This window comes from Clytia hemisphaerica, unplaced genomic scaffold (assembly GCF_902728285.1).
Source record: "Clytia hemisphaerica strain Z4C2 unplaced genomic scaffold, Clytia hemisphaerica genome assembly, whole genome shotgun sequence".
Classification (NCBI taxonomy): domain Eukaryota; kingdom Metazoa; phylum Cnidaria; class Hydrozoa; order Leptothecata; family Clytiidae; genus Clytia; species Clytia hemisphaerica.
This window is the reverse complement of record NW_027103744.1, coordinates 407,587-426,642: the sequence shown is the minus strand read 5'-3', so window position 1 is coordinate 426,642 and position 19,056 is coordinate 407,587. Positions and strand designations below refer to the sequence as shown.

At 35.0% G+C, this 19,056-nt stretch overlaps 1 protein-coding gene across 1 annotated transcript; it reads right to left on the bottom strand.

Moving 5' to 3' along the window:
- Positions 1–351: 351 nt before the first annotated feature.
- On the bottom strand, positions 352–17,944 carry LOC136805298 (BTB/POZ domain-containing protein 9-like). Its single transcript, XM_067061880.1, has 8 exons — positions 17,865–17,944; positions 6,187–7,106; positions 5,556–5,895; positions 5,063–5,172; positions 4,318–4,507; positions 3,464–3,571; positions 2,704–2,782; positions 352–1,765 (listed from the first exon to the last, which is right to left on the bottom strand). Exons 2-8 carry the CDS (start codon positions 7,085–7,087, stop codon positions 1,550–1,552), a joined length of 1,944 nt encoding a protein of 647 aa, XP_066917981.1. The 5' UTR covers positions 7,088–7,106; positions 17,865–17,944; the 3' UTR covers positions 352–1,549.
- Between the last annotated feature and the right edge of the window lie 1,112 nt (positions 17,945–19,056).

Below are 19,056 nucleotides of genomic sequence, written 5' to 3'. Positions count from 1 at the left end.
TTCTTATCAATCGTCATCAAGATATAAAATTTGAAGCCCAAATTGATTCTAAAGGACTTCAAATACCTTAAGGGAAGAAATTTTCGCGGAATTAAATTTTTTGGTTCACAGCTCAGAATTCGGAAGTTTCGCAGAATCTAATTTCGCTGTTGAGAGGAATTTTTGTTTAAAATATGGCTTATTTTGCCCCCAAAACACCAATTGTATTGATGATTTTTTAAATAATGAGAATATTCTTGTTTTGCGGAATTTAATTTCGCGGATTTGGCAAAAAACTGCGAAATTAAATTCCACGAAAATTTGTTCCACAAAAATTTCTTCCCTTAAGGTATTACAGAAATTAACTAAAAATTTAATCATAGTTTATCAAGTAACAAAATAATGAAATCTTAAAAAAAACTTTATATTCACAACCAAAGATTTTCGACTATATATACAATTCTTTATATAATACAGTGTACTGGAACGAAACAAAAAAGGAAAGCTGAAAAACTGAAATTTCCCTAAAACATTTCCAAATAGATACTAAATTTTACATGTAAATAAATTCAAGGCGTCCGCCATGGTAGTCCAATCCATAATAATGGAGTTTTAAAAATCATTCTACCTTAATGTTCAAAGATCACATTCCTTAAAAAGACAATTGGGTGATAATTCTCTTGATAGTCCCAGCGATAGACCGAATAAAGTCCAACAGTTATAATTCCATCATAAAATTAACTAAACAAAGTGAACAAAATTTAATTTTGATAAACTGTAATTTTTAACGCAATTTTGAATACTAATTCAACTTTTCGTGAACAATGAATTTTATTTTTGTCTCTTCCAGAAATTAACATACAGGTAAATTAGAAATACTATTCTTGATTTTTCTTACTTTAAGTGGGTAGATATTCTGAAGCAGAATTATTTTTATTAGGTCTTTTAAGTAATAGATTTTTCACAGGCCCGAATACAGGAACTCGATGAGGGCATGACTTCTTCCAGTATGTAGTATCAGCAATGACTCCCAAGCCAGTACCAGGAGTAACTTTCTACTTCAAAATTTACTCTATGAAATCTTAAGCAATCCATTTCATGAAAACAAAACAATTCCATTGAAAACACTTGTCATATTCGGGCACTTGAAGACAGCTCTTCCCGAATTTCGAGAAGATGTCCAATAACTTCAGAAATTCATTCAAAGGCACTTCAATTGTAGAAGGATCGAGCGCTAAAGCAATCCTTAATGGGAGCGGGTAGCCTCGAATAACTAACAAAATTTCATTCTGTGTTTCAAGTACAAGGTCATGGTCACTTGGGTGAGCAGTTTCGAATGTAAATCTTGCTTAAAGATTCAATTCACAAAAACCAAAAAATCCATTCAGGCACTTCATCAACAGGGTGGCCACGCTTATTTCAGATGAAAAATCCAGCATTTTTGGTCAAAAACATCCTTTTTTCCAGGTATTTTGACCATTCAAATCCAAGGCACTTCATGATTTAGGAGCTCCAAGCATTAAGATTTAAGAAATCCAATGGCGAATCTGGTTGCAGACAGTGTATCACTTTAGGAGCTTCGAGCACCACCAACGCCACCATCAGAATCGACTTCAGTTGCAGATGAAGAACTTCTGCTTGTTGATTGAAGTTGAGGTGAAGGCGAGGATGAAACTGCTACCACAGGAAGAAGGGGTTGTGGTGGTTGTGGTTGTATTTCTTCTTGTGTTACTACTCTTTCTATGGGTTCTGATGACGGGCATTCGAAATGAACTACATGGAACACCTACAAAGATTTTTCAAAGAAAACATAGATATGGATTTTTCAAATTTCGACCAATTTGTTGATATTCTGGTAAGTAATATTTAAGAAAGATGAATACTTATACCCAATATAAACGGTATTACAGTATTATGAAGGGAGCATCAAGAGACATTCTCAAAACATGTTTTATAAGAGTGATAAAAATCAAATATATAGTTAGCCTGGGAATCCATGCTATGATTTCTTCTTTGATAAACTGATGGGGAAATGTATAGCATGGTATGGGCTGAGAGTTTGAATTTCTCAGATCCTAATAACGGTTGAAAACATAGCCAATCAAATTTTGTTATTCTTTTACTGGTCACACTTTCTTAGAGAAAGCGCAACTTTCGAAATTTGGTTTTTATTTTAGTATAAAGTGAGGACAGCGCTAAATTCGAATTTCCTAATGTAAAAAATGTGAGTCCAATATTGGACTCACAGCTCGAACCCGTCTTGTGTACATCAAATTATAAAAAAACACACGACGGTTCTCCTGTCTAATATATAGTCGGCTCTCAATTATTCGAACTTCTATTAATTGAATCTTTTTGTTATTTGAACTTATTCTTAGTTCCCGTCAGGGAGAAACATTCTTAAAATATTCTCTATAATTATCAGGTTATTCGAACAAATAAGATTTTTCGCTCGAGTTCGATTTAGTAAGATTTACTGTAACTGTTTCAGAAGGCAAAAGTGGACATATTTTGTTAACACTTTAAAAAGCTGACTGGGTTTTTTCCCTATTCATGATATGCACTACTGGAGAGTCTTCTGAGAACTCTTTAAATTTTCCACCCAATACGTCACTTAAACAATAGAAAAAAGTGACGTATTGGGTAAAAAAAAACACAGAAAAGTTGCATAATTTCATGAAGTCATTGCAGTGTGATATCATGAATTTTAAAGAAAATTTAAACCTCATTCGCGGTGTTCCTTGTACCAACAATTTTGATGAATGATACAATTCTTGGCTCAAATGTCATATTCTGCCACCGTCTAGAAGGTAGAGGAAGAATGTGTAATACCACTGAATTGGAACATATATAACTGTTTATAATCTAACTGATAGTCTAATAAACCAACGTCTCTGAAACTTGAAAGAACCTTAATGTCTGATGAAAAATATAAATAAGCATCAACTGTCTGAATGGTGTATTTATATGATATCACAGTCAACTCCGTCTATTTCGAAGAAAATTATAAGACCCTTGTGGATTCCCTAATTCTTGAGCTTAAAGCTTTTATTCTTTAAAATGTTTCTCATAATACACTCCTTTCAGAGACAGTGATCTTGGCCAACTGATATCAGTTTTTCCTATAGAGTTAGTTCATCTAATATTTCCAGCTAACTCAAATAGAGAGTTATACGCATGCGCAATTTATCGTTCTTTAACCACTAGTTGTTAAATGGCGTAAAAGTACAAAAAGTAGATTAATGTGTAGGGGTGGTAGTCACTGACCAAGGTCAGGGTTTGGAACGGCGAAATATGTCGTTCATTGATAGCTAGGGTTAGGCTTTGTCGTTCTTTCTGTCGCTTTCTAATAGTTATTTTTCGTTCTTTTTAGATGATCTGGAAAAACGTTAGATGAAAAGTCTCTATATTAAGAAATAAGAAGATTTTCCAAACCTGGTTTGACAGATAATGGAATTTTAGTTTTCAATATTAATTCTCTTACTTGCAGTTTTCTTTTCGTTTATCGACTACCATAACCCAATCTCGTTGGTTTGTTGACACTTCAATGTAATAACTGTACTCTCTATTATCACAATCCCAAAGCAACATTCTGAAAATAATGAGAAAAGTGTTTTTACCATTTGGAAACAATAAATATCCCATTAAGTCATAATTAAGATCGTTCAATTCTTTCAGTCCTGTACCCGTATGTCTGTACCTAGGAGGGCCATGGTGACCCATGCTCTCCCAGTCCCCCCGTGGGGTGCGCTTTGAAATCACAAAGTGATGGTATTTAAATTCGTTAAAACAACCATAATTGATTTTAAAAGGGATTCATAATAAAATTGCTGTTAGAGTCTACGCCTGACTACAATAGCCAAATAAATCTAAGTATTATGAGAATAAATACGATTGAACAATACACCTATCAAAGCTAATGTCACAAAGGGATTCTATTTCAATTTGCCAGGAAGAATCCTGGAGGCAAATATATCTATATCCATGAGCATGTCAATGAACATCAAGCAGTTGATGTACACCTTAGCAAAATCAATTCCAGATCCTAACAGCACTGTGGTGATAAAAATGTGTATCCATGATATGCATTGACTGGTCAATTGTCTGTTTTCAGTCGTTCATTTGCAACTAATCGACTATTTTGAAAGAGATTTCAGGGGTGTATATTTATTATTATTTATGATATGCACCATTGCAATGTCTTCTGACATTACATCACGGACCCAATAGCTGATTGGTTCCAAGTGACGTAAAATCAGTCGATACGTCACTTACAACCAATCAGCTGTTGGGTCCGTGGAAGACATTGAAATGGTGCATATCATGAATACTAAATACCTCATTGAACCAATGAAATATGGTTGTGCAAGCTGTATAGTAATACAACCAGATCCAATTTGATGACAAGTGTATCCAGATTCCCAATCATAATTTTCAGTGTTACCATCAATCAATGCATTTCTGTTACGACTGACACCTTCAATCAACAAAGCACTTGCAAGAATGTAAGACACGTTGTTTGTGGGAACTAAAAAGAAGAAAGGGGTTGTTTTTTATCTGCATTTAAATTCTCTATTATAATACTTTCAGGAATACAACTATCAACCCTTAGCGCTTTTGAGGGAACTGGTAAAGAAAATACAAGTAGAATTCTTCTCGACGAAGGTATAAAAAACACAAGTGTAGGAGTAAGACAATGTAAGACACCCATTACATTGTAAGCGATAACCTAACGTCAATATAGTACACTGAGAACAAATAGTCCTTGTAAATTCGTTAACAGTCATTTAATTCAAAAGTGAGTCTTTCCAGCGAGATATTAAAAGCCAATAAGTCAAAAAAAGACAAAAATCTGACCGTTTGACCGTTTTTTGACCATTTTTTATCAACGAGTGATCCAAGAACCTCCAAATTTGGCCCTGTTTTACTTTATTCTGTTGCAGATGGTAATTCCAGAATATTTTTCTTTTGTTGTAATTTTTGGACTTAGCATTCAAAACGATGCGCTCCTTTCTTATATTGTTTGACTTAAAGATTTCAAGCAAAAAACTTTTACAGTATTTTCATCATTATGACAGCTTACCAATAATTCCATTCTGAACTTCACATATAGTGTTGGAAAATAAGCATTGAAAATTGACTAAATGGAAATATCTATTGACAGTATTGCTCTTTCCAAGTACACGAATATATCTGAAATTAAAATAAACAAAAACGATAGCACAAAATCAAAAGTATTCTAAATGATAGAAAGAAAGATAGACAGACCGAAACTTACCAAAGCTAAGGCATAGGCTTGCAAATTTCACCGGTATAACAGATCCAGTAGAGCCCCTGTACCGTGGAGAAATTAGCAGAATTTTACTTGGTAAAAAGATACCTCTAAATTTCAACCCTACTGGGCAATTTCTTTCCTATAATTTATCCGCAATTTATGGGAGTGGAATTGGATTCCAAAACCATCTTGATTAGTATTTTTTATCTCCATTGCGAAAAGTTTCACCATGATACTCAAGACAATGAATTTACTTCATGGAATTAAAGATTGTCAGTAATTACAAGATGGAGAAACTAACCGAACAACTTTAGGGTGGAATTGTATTTTCTGCCAAGATCGACAAGGATAGTGTGAATAATCTACCAACTGCGTCCAATTTTGATTATCAAGCGAACATTCAATAACATAAGAATAAGAACGCTGGTCTTTGTCCCATAATAGCATTCTAATAGTGTTAATGATACTTGGTCGACCAAGGGCTATAACAATGCCATCTTTTTCTTCATCACCAATTAAGTGTCTTGTGAATCCACGTTCAAGATCATAAAGACTGAATTCACCATTGAATAGTGTTTCCTTAAATTCTCCAGTCAGCACCTCAGCACCATTTGATTCTTGAGCTAAGTTTGTTTCTTCCTCTGTTAGTAAAAAATATTATCCTATTGATATTAAAATTGAGTCTGGGGCAAAAGTACAAATTTCTTAACCTGTCCACAATGTCAAAATCTATTTGATTGATGCATTTTGTAACAAAAAATGCCAGAAAAATTGAAGTTGGAGAGTTGCATTTCAAAAGACCTGAATATTTTGATGATGATAGAAAAATAAAGCAATGTATTGTTTATTGCATTGTATATTGGTTTGAAAATAAAGACCAACAAGAAAAAAAACTACACAGCAGTGCTAAAATTCAATCTAAGATCCCTTACCTAGGTGACCTCTGAAAGGCATATCATTGACCTTGTATTCTGTTTTCATTTGAATAGCATCTAGGATGACATCTGATGGGTAAAGACTAGATTCTCGAACACCGTGAAATAAGTCGTGGAGACTGATCAATGGTAACCGTATGATCTTTAAGATATGTTTGTAGCCCGCACCTTCCTCTATGTTTACTCCAATCCATTTGGCGACAGCTTTAAAAATTTTGACTTCAGGTGCACAAAATGAATCTCTAGATATAATAGTTGTAACTGCCAGCTCTGATAAATTTGTGAATCCTTCTGTTTCAAGGATATCCACTGCGTTATGGTCCATGAATTTTAGACAGTTATCACGTAAATCATGCAATGAGTATAAACAAGATACATCATAAACTAGTGAGACATTCTTAATGTTAATTCTTGATTCAAGATAGCTACCAATCGAATTTTGAAGATCTAAGAGACCATATTTATTAGCAAGTCCAAGTAAATCAATCACATTTTCTTCTTTTAAGTCTTTTAAGCAAATAATCCCAGTGTAAAGATATTCAAGAAGCACCGCAAAAGATGCTGCTGAGGTCTCTAGCAATGGAATTCCCTCATTCGTATTTGATTCTTTCATGCCACCAAAAAGTAGAGCACGAAAATATTCACATCGAGCTGATAAGATGACTTTGTGGCAATAAAATTTGCGTCCTTCTACCAAAAATGTGACATCAGAAAAGTCTTCAGTGTGTAACAAAGATTTGAATTGAGAAGATAACATCTTCATGTGGTCGATTTCACCTTGCAGAAGCAATGATTTATTTGCAAGCGGCAATGGTGCATTTGGATTTCCTTGTGCATATTCAGGAGCAGCACCAGGTACGCTTCCATCATTAACAATTCTCAATTCTCTACTATCCATAACTTTTCTTCTTTTTTTACTGAAAAATATATATATATACAATCTAATCTTGTAGTTTCAGGTCAGTGAAAAAAAAAAAAGTTTGGGTTCAATGAACAACTTTAGGTATGAGAGTTTAAAAAAACTATGTATCAACAAGTTTGGGTTTAGCAACTTTAGTTGTGGGAGTTTTAATAAACCATGTATCATAATTTAATGACGTCATAATTCACATTTTCCTTCATAATTAATTTTTAGGTTATTGTTAAATTAGGTCACAACCGGATCCTGAAAATTTAAAGTATAGATCAACTAAAAATCAATGAGTGAGTCTATGAGAATGGGTTCTATTGATCGCCGATTCGGGATTAAAAATCTAGACACGCCCTAACTCACCCTAGTAAGAGAAACATAAAAAGAATTTGCAGGGCCTGAAATGACAATATTTTAATATTGTGGGACATGATGTCGGACGTAAGTCAATTTGGGTCCGACATGTCTGAATGCATTTTAAATTGGCCAGACAAGTCCAATGTGATTGTTATTTGGTTAGACCAAAAATTAAGATTTTAGAAAGACATTAGTGGAGGACATTTTTTGCCCTATGATTTTGACTTGAAGCAACCTTGAAACTGTTGGCTTTCACACACAATGAATAGAGGACATTTTTAGCTGCAGATAATAGTTTCTCTGTGTAAATATGGAGGTTGCTAATTTTAAATTCACATAAATAGGTCACTTAACAATCAACTAGAAACAAAACAATTACAACTGTTCAGAAATGGCATTACTTGAATATACCCTGAAGAATAAGTTTTACATTTTTAATTTATATGCATTTACATTTTTATCGATTCCTTTGCGGTTTGTGTAAACCGCAGGTTACAGGTTACAGGCTACAGGTCACAGGTCAGTGATGACAGGTTGACTCTAATCAATGTCATTGCAGAGGAAAATGTTTGGAAAACACAAAGAATTATCAAAAACACAATTCTCAAGCAATTTCATCCATATAAAACCATTTCAAACATCAAAATTTAACCATGTGCTTTTATCGATCTTTCGCAGTTTGCGCCGTGTATAACGCAGACCAGAAAATATTTGAAACCATATTATACGTATAACAGGTATATTACATATTGTAATGTTTGTAATGTTATATGATGGTTACATATAATAAAACACATCGCTCTAAAACTACCTTCTCAGAGAACTCACGAGCTTCTGATTGGTGTAATTTTATATCCAGCCATATTGTTATCATCACATTCAGTATGCTAAATATTTTTGGTGTTTTTCTCTTGTAAGACATGATATTATGTGATTCTGTCAATATTTTTGTCAAAAATTGTCATTAAGTCATTAAAATAAAAATTGAATGATTAATTAGTTTCATCCTCTAAAACCACTCTCTTAGGGACCTAACAAGCTTTTGATTGGTGCCGTTTTATATCCATTCACACTATCAACATCACATTCTGTATTATAAATATTTTTCGTGTTTTTGTCTTTTCTTGCATCAGATTTTATGATTCTGTTAATATTTTTGTCAAAAATTGTCATTTTAAAAAGACATTAAAATAATAACTGAATAATTAATTAGTTCCATCCTTCTAAAACCACTCTCTTAGGGACCTTGCAAGCTTCTGTTTGGTGCCATTTTTTATCCATTCACACCATCCACATCACATTTTGTATAATAAATATTTTTCGTGCTTTTGTCTTGTTAGGCATCATATTTTATGATTTTGTCATTATTTTTGTAAGTAAGTGTCACTAGGTTGTTATTCTATTCAATTGTCATTTTATAATATCTAAATAACATGTATATTATATTACTTTTTTGTAATTTAATGCGTTATGTATGTTATGTATGTTATGTTATGTATATGTTATGATCTTATTATCTTTTTTCCGGTCTGCACTTTGTTGACCTGTAACCTGTGACCTGTAACCTGTAACCTGCGACCTGTAACCTGCGGTTTACACAAACCGATTCCTTTGTATATCGCTTTTATGAATGAAATTTTTTATTTGTAGATAATTAGGCATTTTTTGCAACATTTTTGATGGAAAATTTGTGATTTTTTACCATTATATATTTGTACTGACGATGGCGTAGGCGAAAAAACTTTTAATATGAATAAATTTTGATTCTTTAATAAAACTATGGCGAATAGATTGAACATAAATAATCTTTTAATTTATTCTAATTGCTTTAAGGAACAGAAAAAATGGGTTGGAGATAATGTCTGACCAGGATCTATTTTGGTCAGAAATTCATTCCAGCAATTGGGTCCAATGTCCAATGTCTGACTGTTATTTCAGGCCTCGATTTGTTTTTGATGTTTTGTCTAAGAATTTCAAAAAAATCCTCTGTAGTCCCCATGATGCCCCAAAGTTTCAGTCTTATTTAGGCTAAAAACAAAGCTCAAAGGTCCTGATCATCAAAATCTTTATTTCAAATTCGAAAGGAATTAAACCCTAAGAAAATCATAATTTTCTTAACTCACATAAAATTCCTCCAAAATTCTAACAATCTTACTTCTCCTTGAAGACAAAAATTACCTTAAACTATTTCCAGGTCAATACTTAATTAATTTCAAGGAAAGTACTTGTTGTTATAACCCTTATTGGTCACCCCTACCTTTAAAAGGCCCCTTTTTCTTACCCATCCTAGAGAATTTGATAGATTTTTCAATGGTGCGTTATCTACCTAACCTGTATTCAAAATAATCTTCTTGCATCTTGTGCTTAGATTCAAAAAATGAACCCTACATTACATGAACAGAATATTTAAAAAAATAGGGAACCCTACCATGTTCTTCACCAGCCCCCATTTCTCGTTTTTTGCAATTGATTTACAGCAGTTATATTTTAAAATGTCATCCTCTACCCTTTATGACCCGCAGAACATCCCCATACTCCCTCACATTTGAAAAAAAATTTAATCTGGTAATCATTTTCTCAAGCAAAGTACGCAAAGGGTTTCTTGCTTTAGGATAAGGCAGCAGATCAAAAGTGGATAGTATTCAATTATCATTAAATCCCTTTATTTTCATTTCTGAAACTTTTGCAAAGAAGAAGGTTAAGTTTGTCTTATGTCGACACCCCTCTTCTAATTTTGACATCCTTCTTTAGGGAATATGAGGGTTGGAATCATTGATGAACGCCTCAACTGATTGCTAAAAGCAGAAAATTCGTTTTAATCAGCGATTCTGACCTTCCTATTATTCCTATTTCTAAAGAAGTGTGACAAAATGAAAAGAGGGATGTCGACATTAGACCAACTTACGGTACTTTTTACTGCTCTATTCACATACTCAATTTGAAAGATCTTTTATGTGGGGTTTTTTCAAACTTCAAAAAAATGGTCTTTGTTTGATTTTTGTCAAGAGCCTTGTAAACATTCCAACAACTTCCATTGAAATTATCTAACACAGCTGAGTATACCATTTTTAGTGCAGTCCCAGGATTGAGCCGAGAACGCTCACAGAACGCCCGCGAGCTATCGCACAGGTGAAAAACTTTAATCTGTCTAATAATTTTCTCAAGCGAAGAGGACGCGAAGCGATTCTAGCTTTACGATAGTGCCGCGGATCATCAGTGGGTAGTATTCAATTATCATTATACCTTTATTTTCATGCCTAACAGTTAGTCACACTAGGAAATCAAGCTTCCAGAAAAAAAACAACATCAGTCATCTACAGGATGTATTTGAAACAACAAGTAAAGTTCAAGTTCCCAAGACAATTAATTAAAACTTGAAAACTTAAAATGAGACAAAATGACTGATTGCGAATGTGCAGTAGCCAGAAAATCAACCAACCAAATTTTGTCTTTCAATTCCTGAGACAGTGTTTTGCTTTTTTATTAAGGTCTTGTTTATACTGTACACTAAATAAAAATAATTCCGCTCATGTAAATGGGTCAGTGTTTGAGGTCCGGCAAAATTTTCCGAGAAGTAGCAGAATGGGCCTTTGGGCCTGATGTTACTCAAATATATAGATAGACAGTCGGGTGTTTAAGATAAAAACTGCAATTATTGCTCTTTTCGGAAATTATTGCCGAAAACGGCAACGATGAAATGCTGAATCAGCAGAAAAATAAAAAAGTAAATAAATGAAAATTGCCGTTTTCGGCAATTATTGCCGTTTTTGGAAATAAAAGTTGATTTTATTATTGAACACGTGGTATTTGACACCCTCGCGATAAGTAGGCCCACTGTGCCTCATTTAGTTTTGTTTTCAACTGGTTTTTGTTGGAAATGCAGATAGCAAAATCGAGTCATATGTAAACAAATTTACAACGGGGGTTTTGTTATCTCTATTTGGCTGTGTTTCGGCATCGATGCAGGATCTTTTAACATATTATTTTAGAACTTTTCATGTTATTGAGCAACGAAAAATTGAAAAAATCACTTTTAAAAACCCGAAAAACCTTTTTCTCGATGCAATTTTACAATTTTCAAACACCTCTGACATCTTTGCCCTTAAAAGGACAACACATTTTGCTGATTCAGCATTTCATCGTTTAAAAAATTGCCGTTTTCGGCAATAATTGCCGAAAAGAGCAATAATTGCAGTTTTTATCTTAAACACCCGACTGATAGATAGCCTATCCAGCAGTGTGCGGATCTAGGTGGGATCCGTATCACCCGTAGATCTTTTTCTTGGGAATTTGACTTTCAAATATTAGTTTTCAAGGTTGGCTTGGCTCAAGTTTTTTCATTTAATGGCTCAAATTTTAGGCAATTTCTCATAGTTTTTGAAAATGTTATTTTTATTAAAAAGTGACAGGTTATTTTTTCATAAATCTCTTTAAAAGTTTTGCTGTGCATTTTTTATTTCGATTGACACCATTATTGGGCTGATCGCCCGTGTAAGAAGCACAACTGACGTCACGTACATTAGGTCACGTGATCTTGGATCTCGCGGATCTTGGATCTCGGATCTCGGTTCGCGGATCTCAGATCTTGGATCTCGCGGATCTCGGATCTTGGATCTCGGATCTCGCGGATCTTGGATCTCGGATTTTGCGGATCTCGGATCTTGGATCTCGGATCTTGGATCTCGGATCTTGGATCTCGGATCTTGGATCTCGGATCTTGGATCTCGGATCTTAGATCTCGGATCTTGGATCTCGGATCTTGCGGATCTCGGATCTTGGATCATTGGATCTAAGATCATTAGATCATTAGATCATTGGGGATCGTTGGATCATTGGATCATTAGATCATTGGATCATTGGATCGTTGGATCGTTGGATCGTTGGATCATTGGATCATTAGATCATTAGATCATTGAGGATCATTGGATCGTTGGATCGTTGGATCATTAGATCATCGGATCACATTGGATCAATGCATCGTTGAATCATTGGATCACATTGGATCAATGGATCGTTGGATCATTGGATCACATTGGATCAATGGATCGTTGGATCATTGGATCACATTGGATCAATGGATCGTTGGATCATTAGATCACATTGGATCATTGGATCTTTGGGTCAATGGATCGTTGGATCATTGGATCATTGGATCAATGGATCGTTGGATCATTGGATCATTGGATCATTGGATCGTTGGATCAATGGATCATTGGGGATCATTGGATCGTTTGATCACATTGGATCATTGGATCATTGGATCATTGGATCATTGGATCGTTGGATCATTGGATTATTGAATCGTTGGATCGTTGGATCGTTGGATCATAATGCATCGTTGAATCATTGGATCACATTGGATCATTGGATCGTTGGATCAATGGATCATTGGGGATCATTGGATCGTTGGATCATTGGATCACATTGGATCATTGGATCACATTGGATCATTGGATCAATGGATCATTGGATCATATTGGATCGTTGGATCAATGGATCACTGGGGATCATTGGATCGTTGGATCATTGGATCATTGGATCATTGGATCATTGGATCATTGGATCGTTGGATCAATGGATCATTGGGGATCATTGGATCATTGGATCGTTGGATCATTGGTTTGATCATTGGTTGGATCATTGGATCATTGGGGATCATTGGATCGTTGGATTGTTGAATCATTGGATCGTTGGATTGTTGAATCATTGGATCATTAGATCGTTGGATCATTAGATCGTTGGATCATTAGATCGTTGGATCATTAGATCGTTGGATCATTAGATCGTTGTATCATATTGGATTGTTGGATCTCTGGATCATTGGGTCATTGAATCGTTGGATTGCGATTAAACGATTCAATTTGTCCATAAAGACATTTCAAAATACTTGTTCTGTATGTCCTTTAATGGGATAAACTTTTGCGGGGATTAAATTTCTCGGATTTCGCGGATTTTGGTGTCATCTGCGAAAATCCGCGAAATTAAGTCCCAATGGAAATTTGGAAGGGCCTCATCCGCGAAATATTTCCAAACAAAACACAAAATATGTCAAATAAATACTATTTGAATTTACCCCTCGCCTGGGGATACTTAACAATAAAAGAGATTTTAAGATTAATGTTGAAAAGCGTATTTTTCCGATAAATTTAGGCGATACTCAACAAAAAATAAGGTGGTTTTAAACAAATCTTTGACAAATTGGCGTTTCTTTCTGTTCTAATAATATATGCAAATCACGTCGAAAAAAGAATATATTTCCGCCTTTACTTTCACTTTCGTGTTATGCGATTCCAATTGGATGAATACCGCTTGCTAACAAATTCTGATTGGCTGTAAGTCTTTAGCTTCGGGATTCTGATTGGATCATTTCCCGCGTCACGGTTGAATTTTGATTGGTTGAAAGTTTCTGAGTGTGAATTCTGATTGGATGAATACCTGAAAAGTAAACAATAGTATGTAAGTATTTTGCTTATCAAAACCTAAAGAATTCCAGGGTTTTATTAACTTTGCATGACGATAATTAAGCCTAAAAACAAAAACCCAACATAGAACAGGTGTATTTTGTAATGTAGAATATGATAGCGTGAATCTTTTTGAAATTCTATGTCAGGTTTTTTTCTCAATGCCCCGTAACTATGCCAGGGGGTACCTGTTGCTAAGACCTTGTGTTAAAAACGAAAGCGATTACGGTAAAAAGTAGCCATTTTCGTAATACCTCAAATATTGATACTTGACTGTACTGATTAGACTCGATTGATCTTCGATTACTTTGATTACACTTTGATTGCAGTTCACAATGCCATTATATCTATGCATTATGAATTATATGTTTAAAACACAACAAATACAGCATAAAAGAGACAAATATCACCAATTTTTGTCTTTACCTGTCCTGGCAAATTGATTTTTTTTTTGGTCACTTTAAACTTCGACTAGGCTAAAATTGCAGAACGTAAGAACGTATAAAAAAACAACAAAAAAAAACGTATAGAGTCTGCTAAATTGCGTGGGTGAATGGGTCAATATTTTTGCGTGGGTTATTTTTTTGCGTGGGTGTGTGGGTCAAAATATTTTTTGCGTGGGTCAAATTTATTTTGCGTGGGTCATATTTTTTGCGTTGGTCATATTTTTTGCGTGGGTCAAAATTTTTGCGCGGGTCAAAATTCTCTCTGTAATTCGTTTTACTTTACATAACACGTTTTGAATTATTTTGTTTATTTTGCACAGCTGTACAGTTCCGTACTGAACATGGTGAATTTGTTCCAATAAACGAGGTCGGAAAGAATGTCTCCAACAGGGGAGAGTTATTTTATTAGTGGACTTTTCCCTTTTGGGAGATTTCTTTCAAAATTAATACTGTAGTTACGTTTTGTATATACCTTGAGATAGAATGGCCAAAAAATGTACACAATCAAGTGGCTTTATATTTTTTAATTCCGCTGACTGAACATAGCTTCTTAAAGCACGCTTTAATCTTTTGGGTGCCTTTGAGTGTTGTTAAGAACAAAGCAAATGGCGACAAAATCTGAATATTTTTCTACAAAAGTTATATTCATTAGGCCACCGATTACCAAACAATTTAATTGTTGACAATTATTTCATCCACCCACTTGTAATTTCTTTGATTTAAGTACATTAAAGGTCAATTTAGAAAATTGGACAAAATAAAGACGCTGTACTTTTTTTTTAAAGCAAGAGAAAAAGGGAGGAAAAAATTCAATAGAAAGGAAAGAAGCAATAAACGGCCATATCTCATATCTCGGCCATGTCATATTTTTTTGCTTAAAGTTATAGTGTTTATTTCCATGACACTAGAATCCTGAAATATAACACGCTAAAATTCAAAAGTGTGATCCTGAAGTGTGTCTTCAAAAATGAGACGGGTGTGCGTTGATTCTATATATAATATTATAGTAAATACAATACTACATACCGTGAAAAGCACAGGTCGAAATCATATATCGACGCTGTGCCGACCAATCCAGATTCTATTCAGCGCGCAATCAACGAAGGCAAAAGTAACCATAACGACCATCCAAGATCTTGGATGAAGTTCAAAGTTGATATCTTTATTCCCGTCGTTAAAAACACAACTTAGAAATATCAACAATGTTTTTTAACAAGAGTCAGCGATAGAAAATCACAACATAAAGTCTGTCTATTATTTCGATTCAATTAAAAGTGACATTTCCATAATCAATAGTTTAGTAATTACTGTTATAAATTTGGGGATCATGTAAAAGATTTCTTTCGAAAGAAACTTACTTCAATTATACTTGGAGGTTTCTGGGGATTTCGTAAATAGTAAACTGCATACTGATAAAATCTGCTAGACATTACAATAAGGTAATATTTGCTCTTCATCTTTGATTTTTTCTACAGTGATTAGATTGACACATGAGCGATAAGATTTCTATTATTCGTCTTCAGAGGTTAATATATTCTTTGAAAACTTAACCTCTGATACTCAGGGTAAATATGTGCAGCTATGCAAAATAAACCACAACGCATTACATAAAAACCGATAAAAACAGTGTGCTTTTGTTTAGTTTTCGTAGATACACAACACATTTTTGTATAAGATAACTAATTTTCATTTGACAAAAAAAACGAGTTAGCTAAATCGAAAGTTTTAATTTGGTAAAAAAATCGAGTGAGCTAAAAAATCACCGAAAAAATAGTGATCCACGAAAAAACTTTGACCCACGCAAAAAATAATGACTCACACAAAGAATATGACTCACGCAAAAAATAATGACCCATGCAAAATATATGACCCATGCAAAAAATAATAACCAACGCAAAAAATATGACCCACGCAAAAAATTTGACCCACGCAAAAAATATTGACCAACGCATCCACGCACCCACGCAACCCACGCAATTTAGCAGACTCCAATGATCCAATGTGATCCAATGATCCAGCGATCAAAACATCCAATGATCAAATGATTCAGCGATCCAACGATTCAATGATCCAACGATCCAATGATCCAGAGATCCAATGATCCAATGATCCAACGATCCAACGATCCAGAGATCCAATGATCCAATGATCCAACGATCTAATGATCCAATGATCCAACGATCCAATATGATCCAACAATCCAATATAATCCAACGATCCAATGATCCAACGATCCAACGATCCAATGTGATCCAACGATCCAATGTGATCCAACGATCCAATGTGATCCAACGATCCAATGTGATCCAGTGATCCAACGATCCAACGATCCAACGATCCACGATCCATTGATCCAAAGATCCAACGATCCAATGATCCAACGATCCAATGTAATCCAATGATGCAATGATCCGACGATCCAACAATCCAACGATCCGACGATCCAATGATCCAACGATCCAACGATCCAATGTGATCCAACGATCCATTGATCCAATGATCCAACGATCCAACGATCCAACGATCCAATGATCCAACGATCCAATGATCCAATGATCCAATGATCCAACGATCCCCAATGATCTAATGATCTAACGATCTTAGATCCAATGATCCAATGATCCAACGATCCAACGATCCAATGATCCAATGATCCAATGATCCAATGATCCAATGATCCAATGATCCAACGATCCCCAATGATCTAATGATCTAACGATCTTAGATCCAATGATCCAAGATCCGAGATCCGAGATCCGAGATCCGAGATCCGCAAGATCCGAGATCGAAGATCCGAGATCCGAGATCCAAGATCCAAGATCCAAGATCCGAGATCCGCAAAATCCGAGATCCAAGATCCGAGATCCAAGATCCAAGATCCAAGATCCGAGATCCAAGATCCGAGATCCAAGATCCGAGATCCAAGATCCGAGATCCGAGATCCAAGATCCAAGATCCGCGAGATCCAAGATCTGAGATCCAAGATCTGAGATCCGAGATCCAAGATCCGAGATCCGCGAGATCCAAGATCTGAGATCTGAGATCCAAGATCTGAGATCCAAGAAGATCCGAGATCCGCGAGATCCGAGATGCGAGATCCATGATCACGTGGCCTACTGTACGTGACGTCAGTTGTGCTTCTTACACGGGCGAACAGCCCATTATTGTCATGTGTAAGTAAAAGTGAAATTTGATGAACAGACTTTTTAAAAACATTTCATAATTTTACAGACCATTCAGTTGCCTAATTGTTTGAAAATTTGTTGACGATACCTAACTGATGATGGATTAAAAACAGTCAAATCACAAGCGACCAATCATCTACCAGCTAATTTTAGTCACAAGGCTAAGTGCAAGGCAAGGCAGCAGATTTTATGAAAAATTTAAAAATTATTCAATTTAATTATAAGTATATACCTCCTTAAGTTTGTACATTTCCCAAGATTTTTTGGATGAAGGCTGTTGATTTTATACCTTAATAAAAAAGACAAAAAAACTTACCCTGTAATGGTATCTGAATAGTAGAAAATGTGGGATTTTAGAGATAAAACTTTGTGCCAAATTTTGGCCAAAAGCCAAGATTTCTTGAATCTTGAATCTTGAATCTTATAATCGTCCTCTTTGTTGACAGTGTTACATCAACAAGCACCTTCTTCCGCTAAATCACGTATAAGGTGCAAGACATTTGTTTCTTTTTTTTCTTTTTTTTTTTCCTTTTGATTTGTTTACAATGTTTCTTTTAGTTTTTCCTCTTTGTCTCTTTTTTCTATTTGGAGATTTAGAAATTGATTTGTTTGTCTAATGATGTTAAGATCGTCCGTTTCCTTCAAGCATGCTACTGTCAATTCGGCAGGAGCTGTTGTACTTCTACATGCTATCATGTGTTCAGTGCTTTCTTTCTCCTCACATAGCCTGCATGTTCTCTTCCTTCCAAAGTTACTACCAACATCAATCATTTCAAGCCTCCTTCTCATCGTTTCACTAGCTTCCTTTAATCCCATTTTATTTAGATAACTTTTCCTTTCAAACCTTTGTCCACTTTTGATGCCTCATCTTTCTCATTTCTTTCTCATCCAACTCCCTTTCAATCTGCTCAGCAATTTTCCTCTTTATTGTTTTCTTCCATAGTTCTTTCTTGTATTCCTTAGCAGTGTTCAAGTCTACCCCAATGTCTCTAGCAATTCTTCTTGTCTCTGATGCCCAATTATTTGTCTTTGCTGTTTCACTGCATTCCTGGTCCTCTATCACCACTCTTCCTAATCTGCCTTTGGCTGACGTTATAAGGTTTTGATAGAGCATCATTCTGTGATAGACCACCTTCTTTTCAATCGGCCATATCCCAGTCTCTTTCAGGATGCCAAAGTAAGGTGTTGATGATGGCATTCTTAGTATGGACTTGAGTATTCTCGCTTGGATTCTTTCTAATTCTTCTATCTCTTTTTTGTCAATCCTTGTCCAGCATTCCAGGTTGTATATCAGAGTTGGGACGACTGTTCTCTCATAAACTAGCAGTGCTGCATCTGTGGACATTGATCCCAACCATTCTTCCTTCACTGTTCCTTTCAGCTCATTTAACATAGCCCAACTCCGTTTTTCAATTTCCTTTAACTGCTCAGAAAGTTTGCCATCTTCTGTGATCCAGTTGCCTAAGATTTTGTAGCTTGCAACTCTTTCAATTTTTCCTCTTTTGACA

What these genes read in the sequence shown, in the direction of transcription:
- LOC136805298 (XM_067061880.1), bottom strand. Translation starts at nt 7,087, where the DNA reads ATGGATAGTAGAGAATTGAGAATTGTTAATGATGGAAGCGTACCTGGT. An exon ending in GCCTTTCAGAGGTCACCTAG is followed by an intron (nt 5,896 to 6,186) that starts GTAAGGGATCTT and finishes TTTTACTAACAG; the next exon opens with AGGAAGAAACAAACTTAGCT. An exon ending in CAAGGAACACCGCGAATGAG is followed by an intron (nt 1,766 to 2,703) that starts GTTTAAATTTTC and finishes AAATCTTTGTAG; the next exon opens with GTGTTCCATGTAGTTCATTT.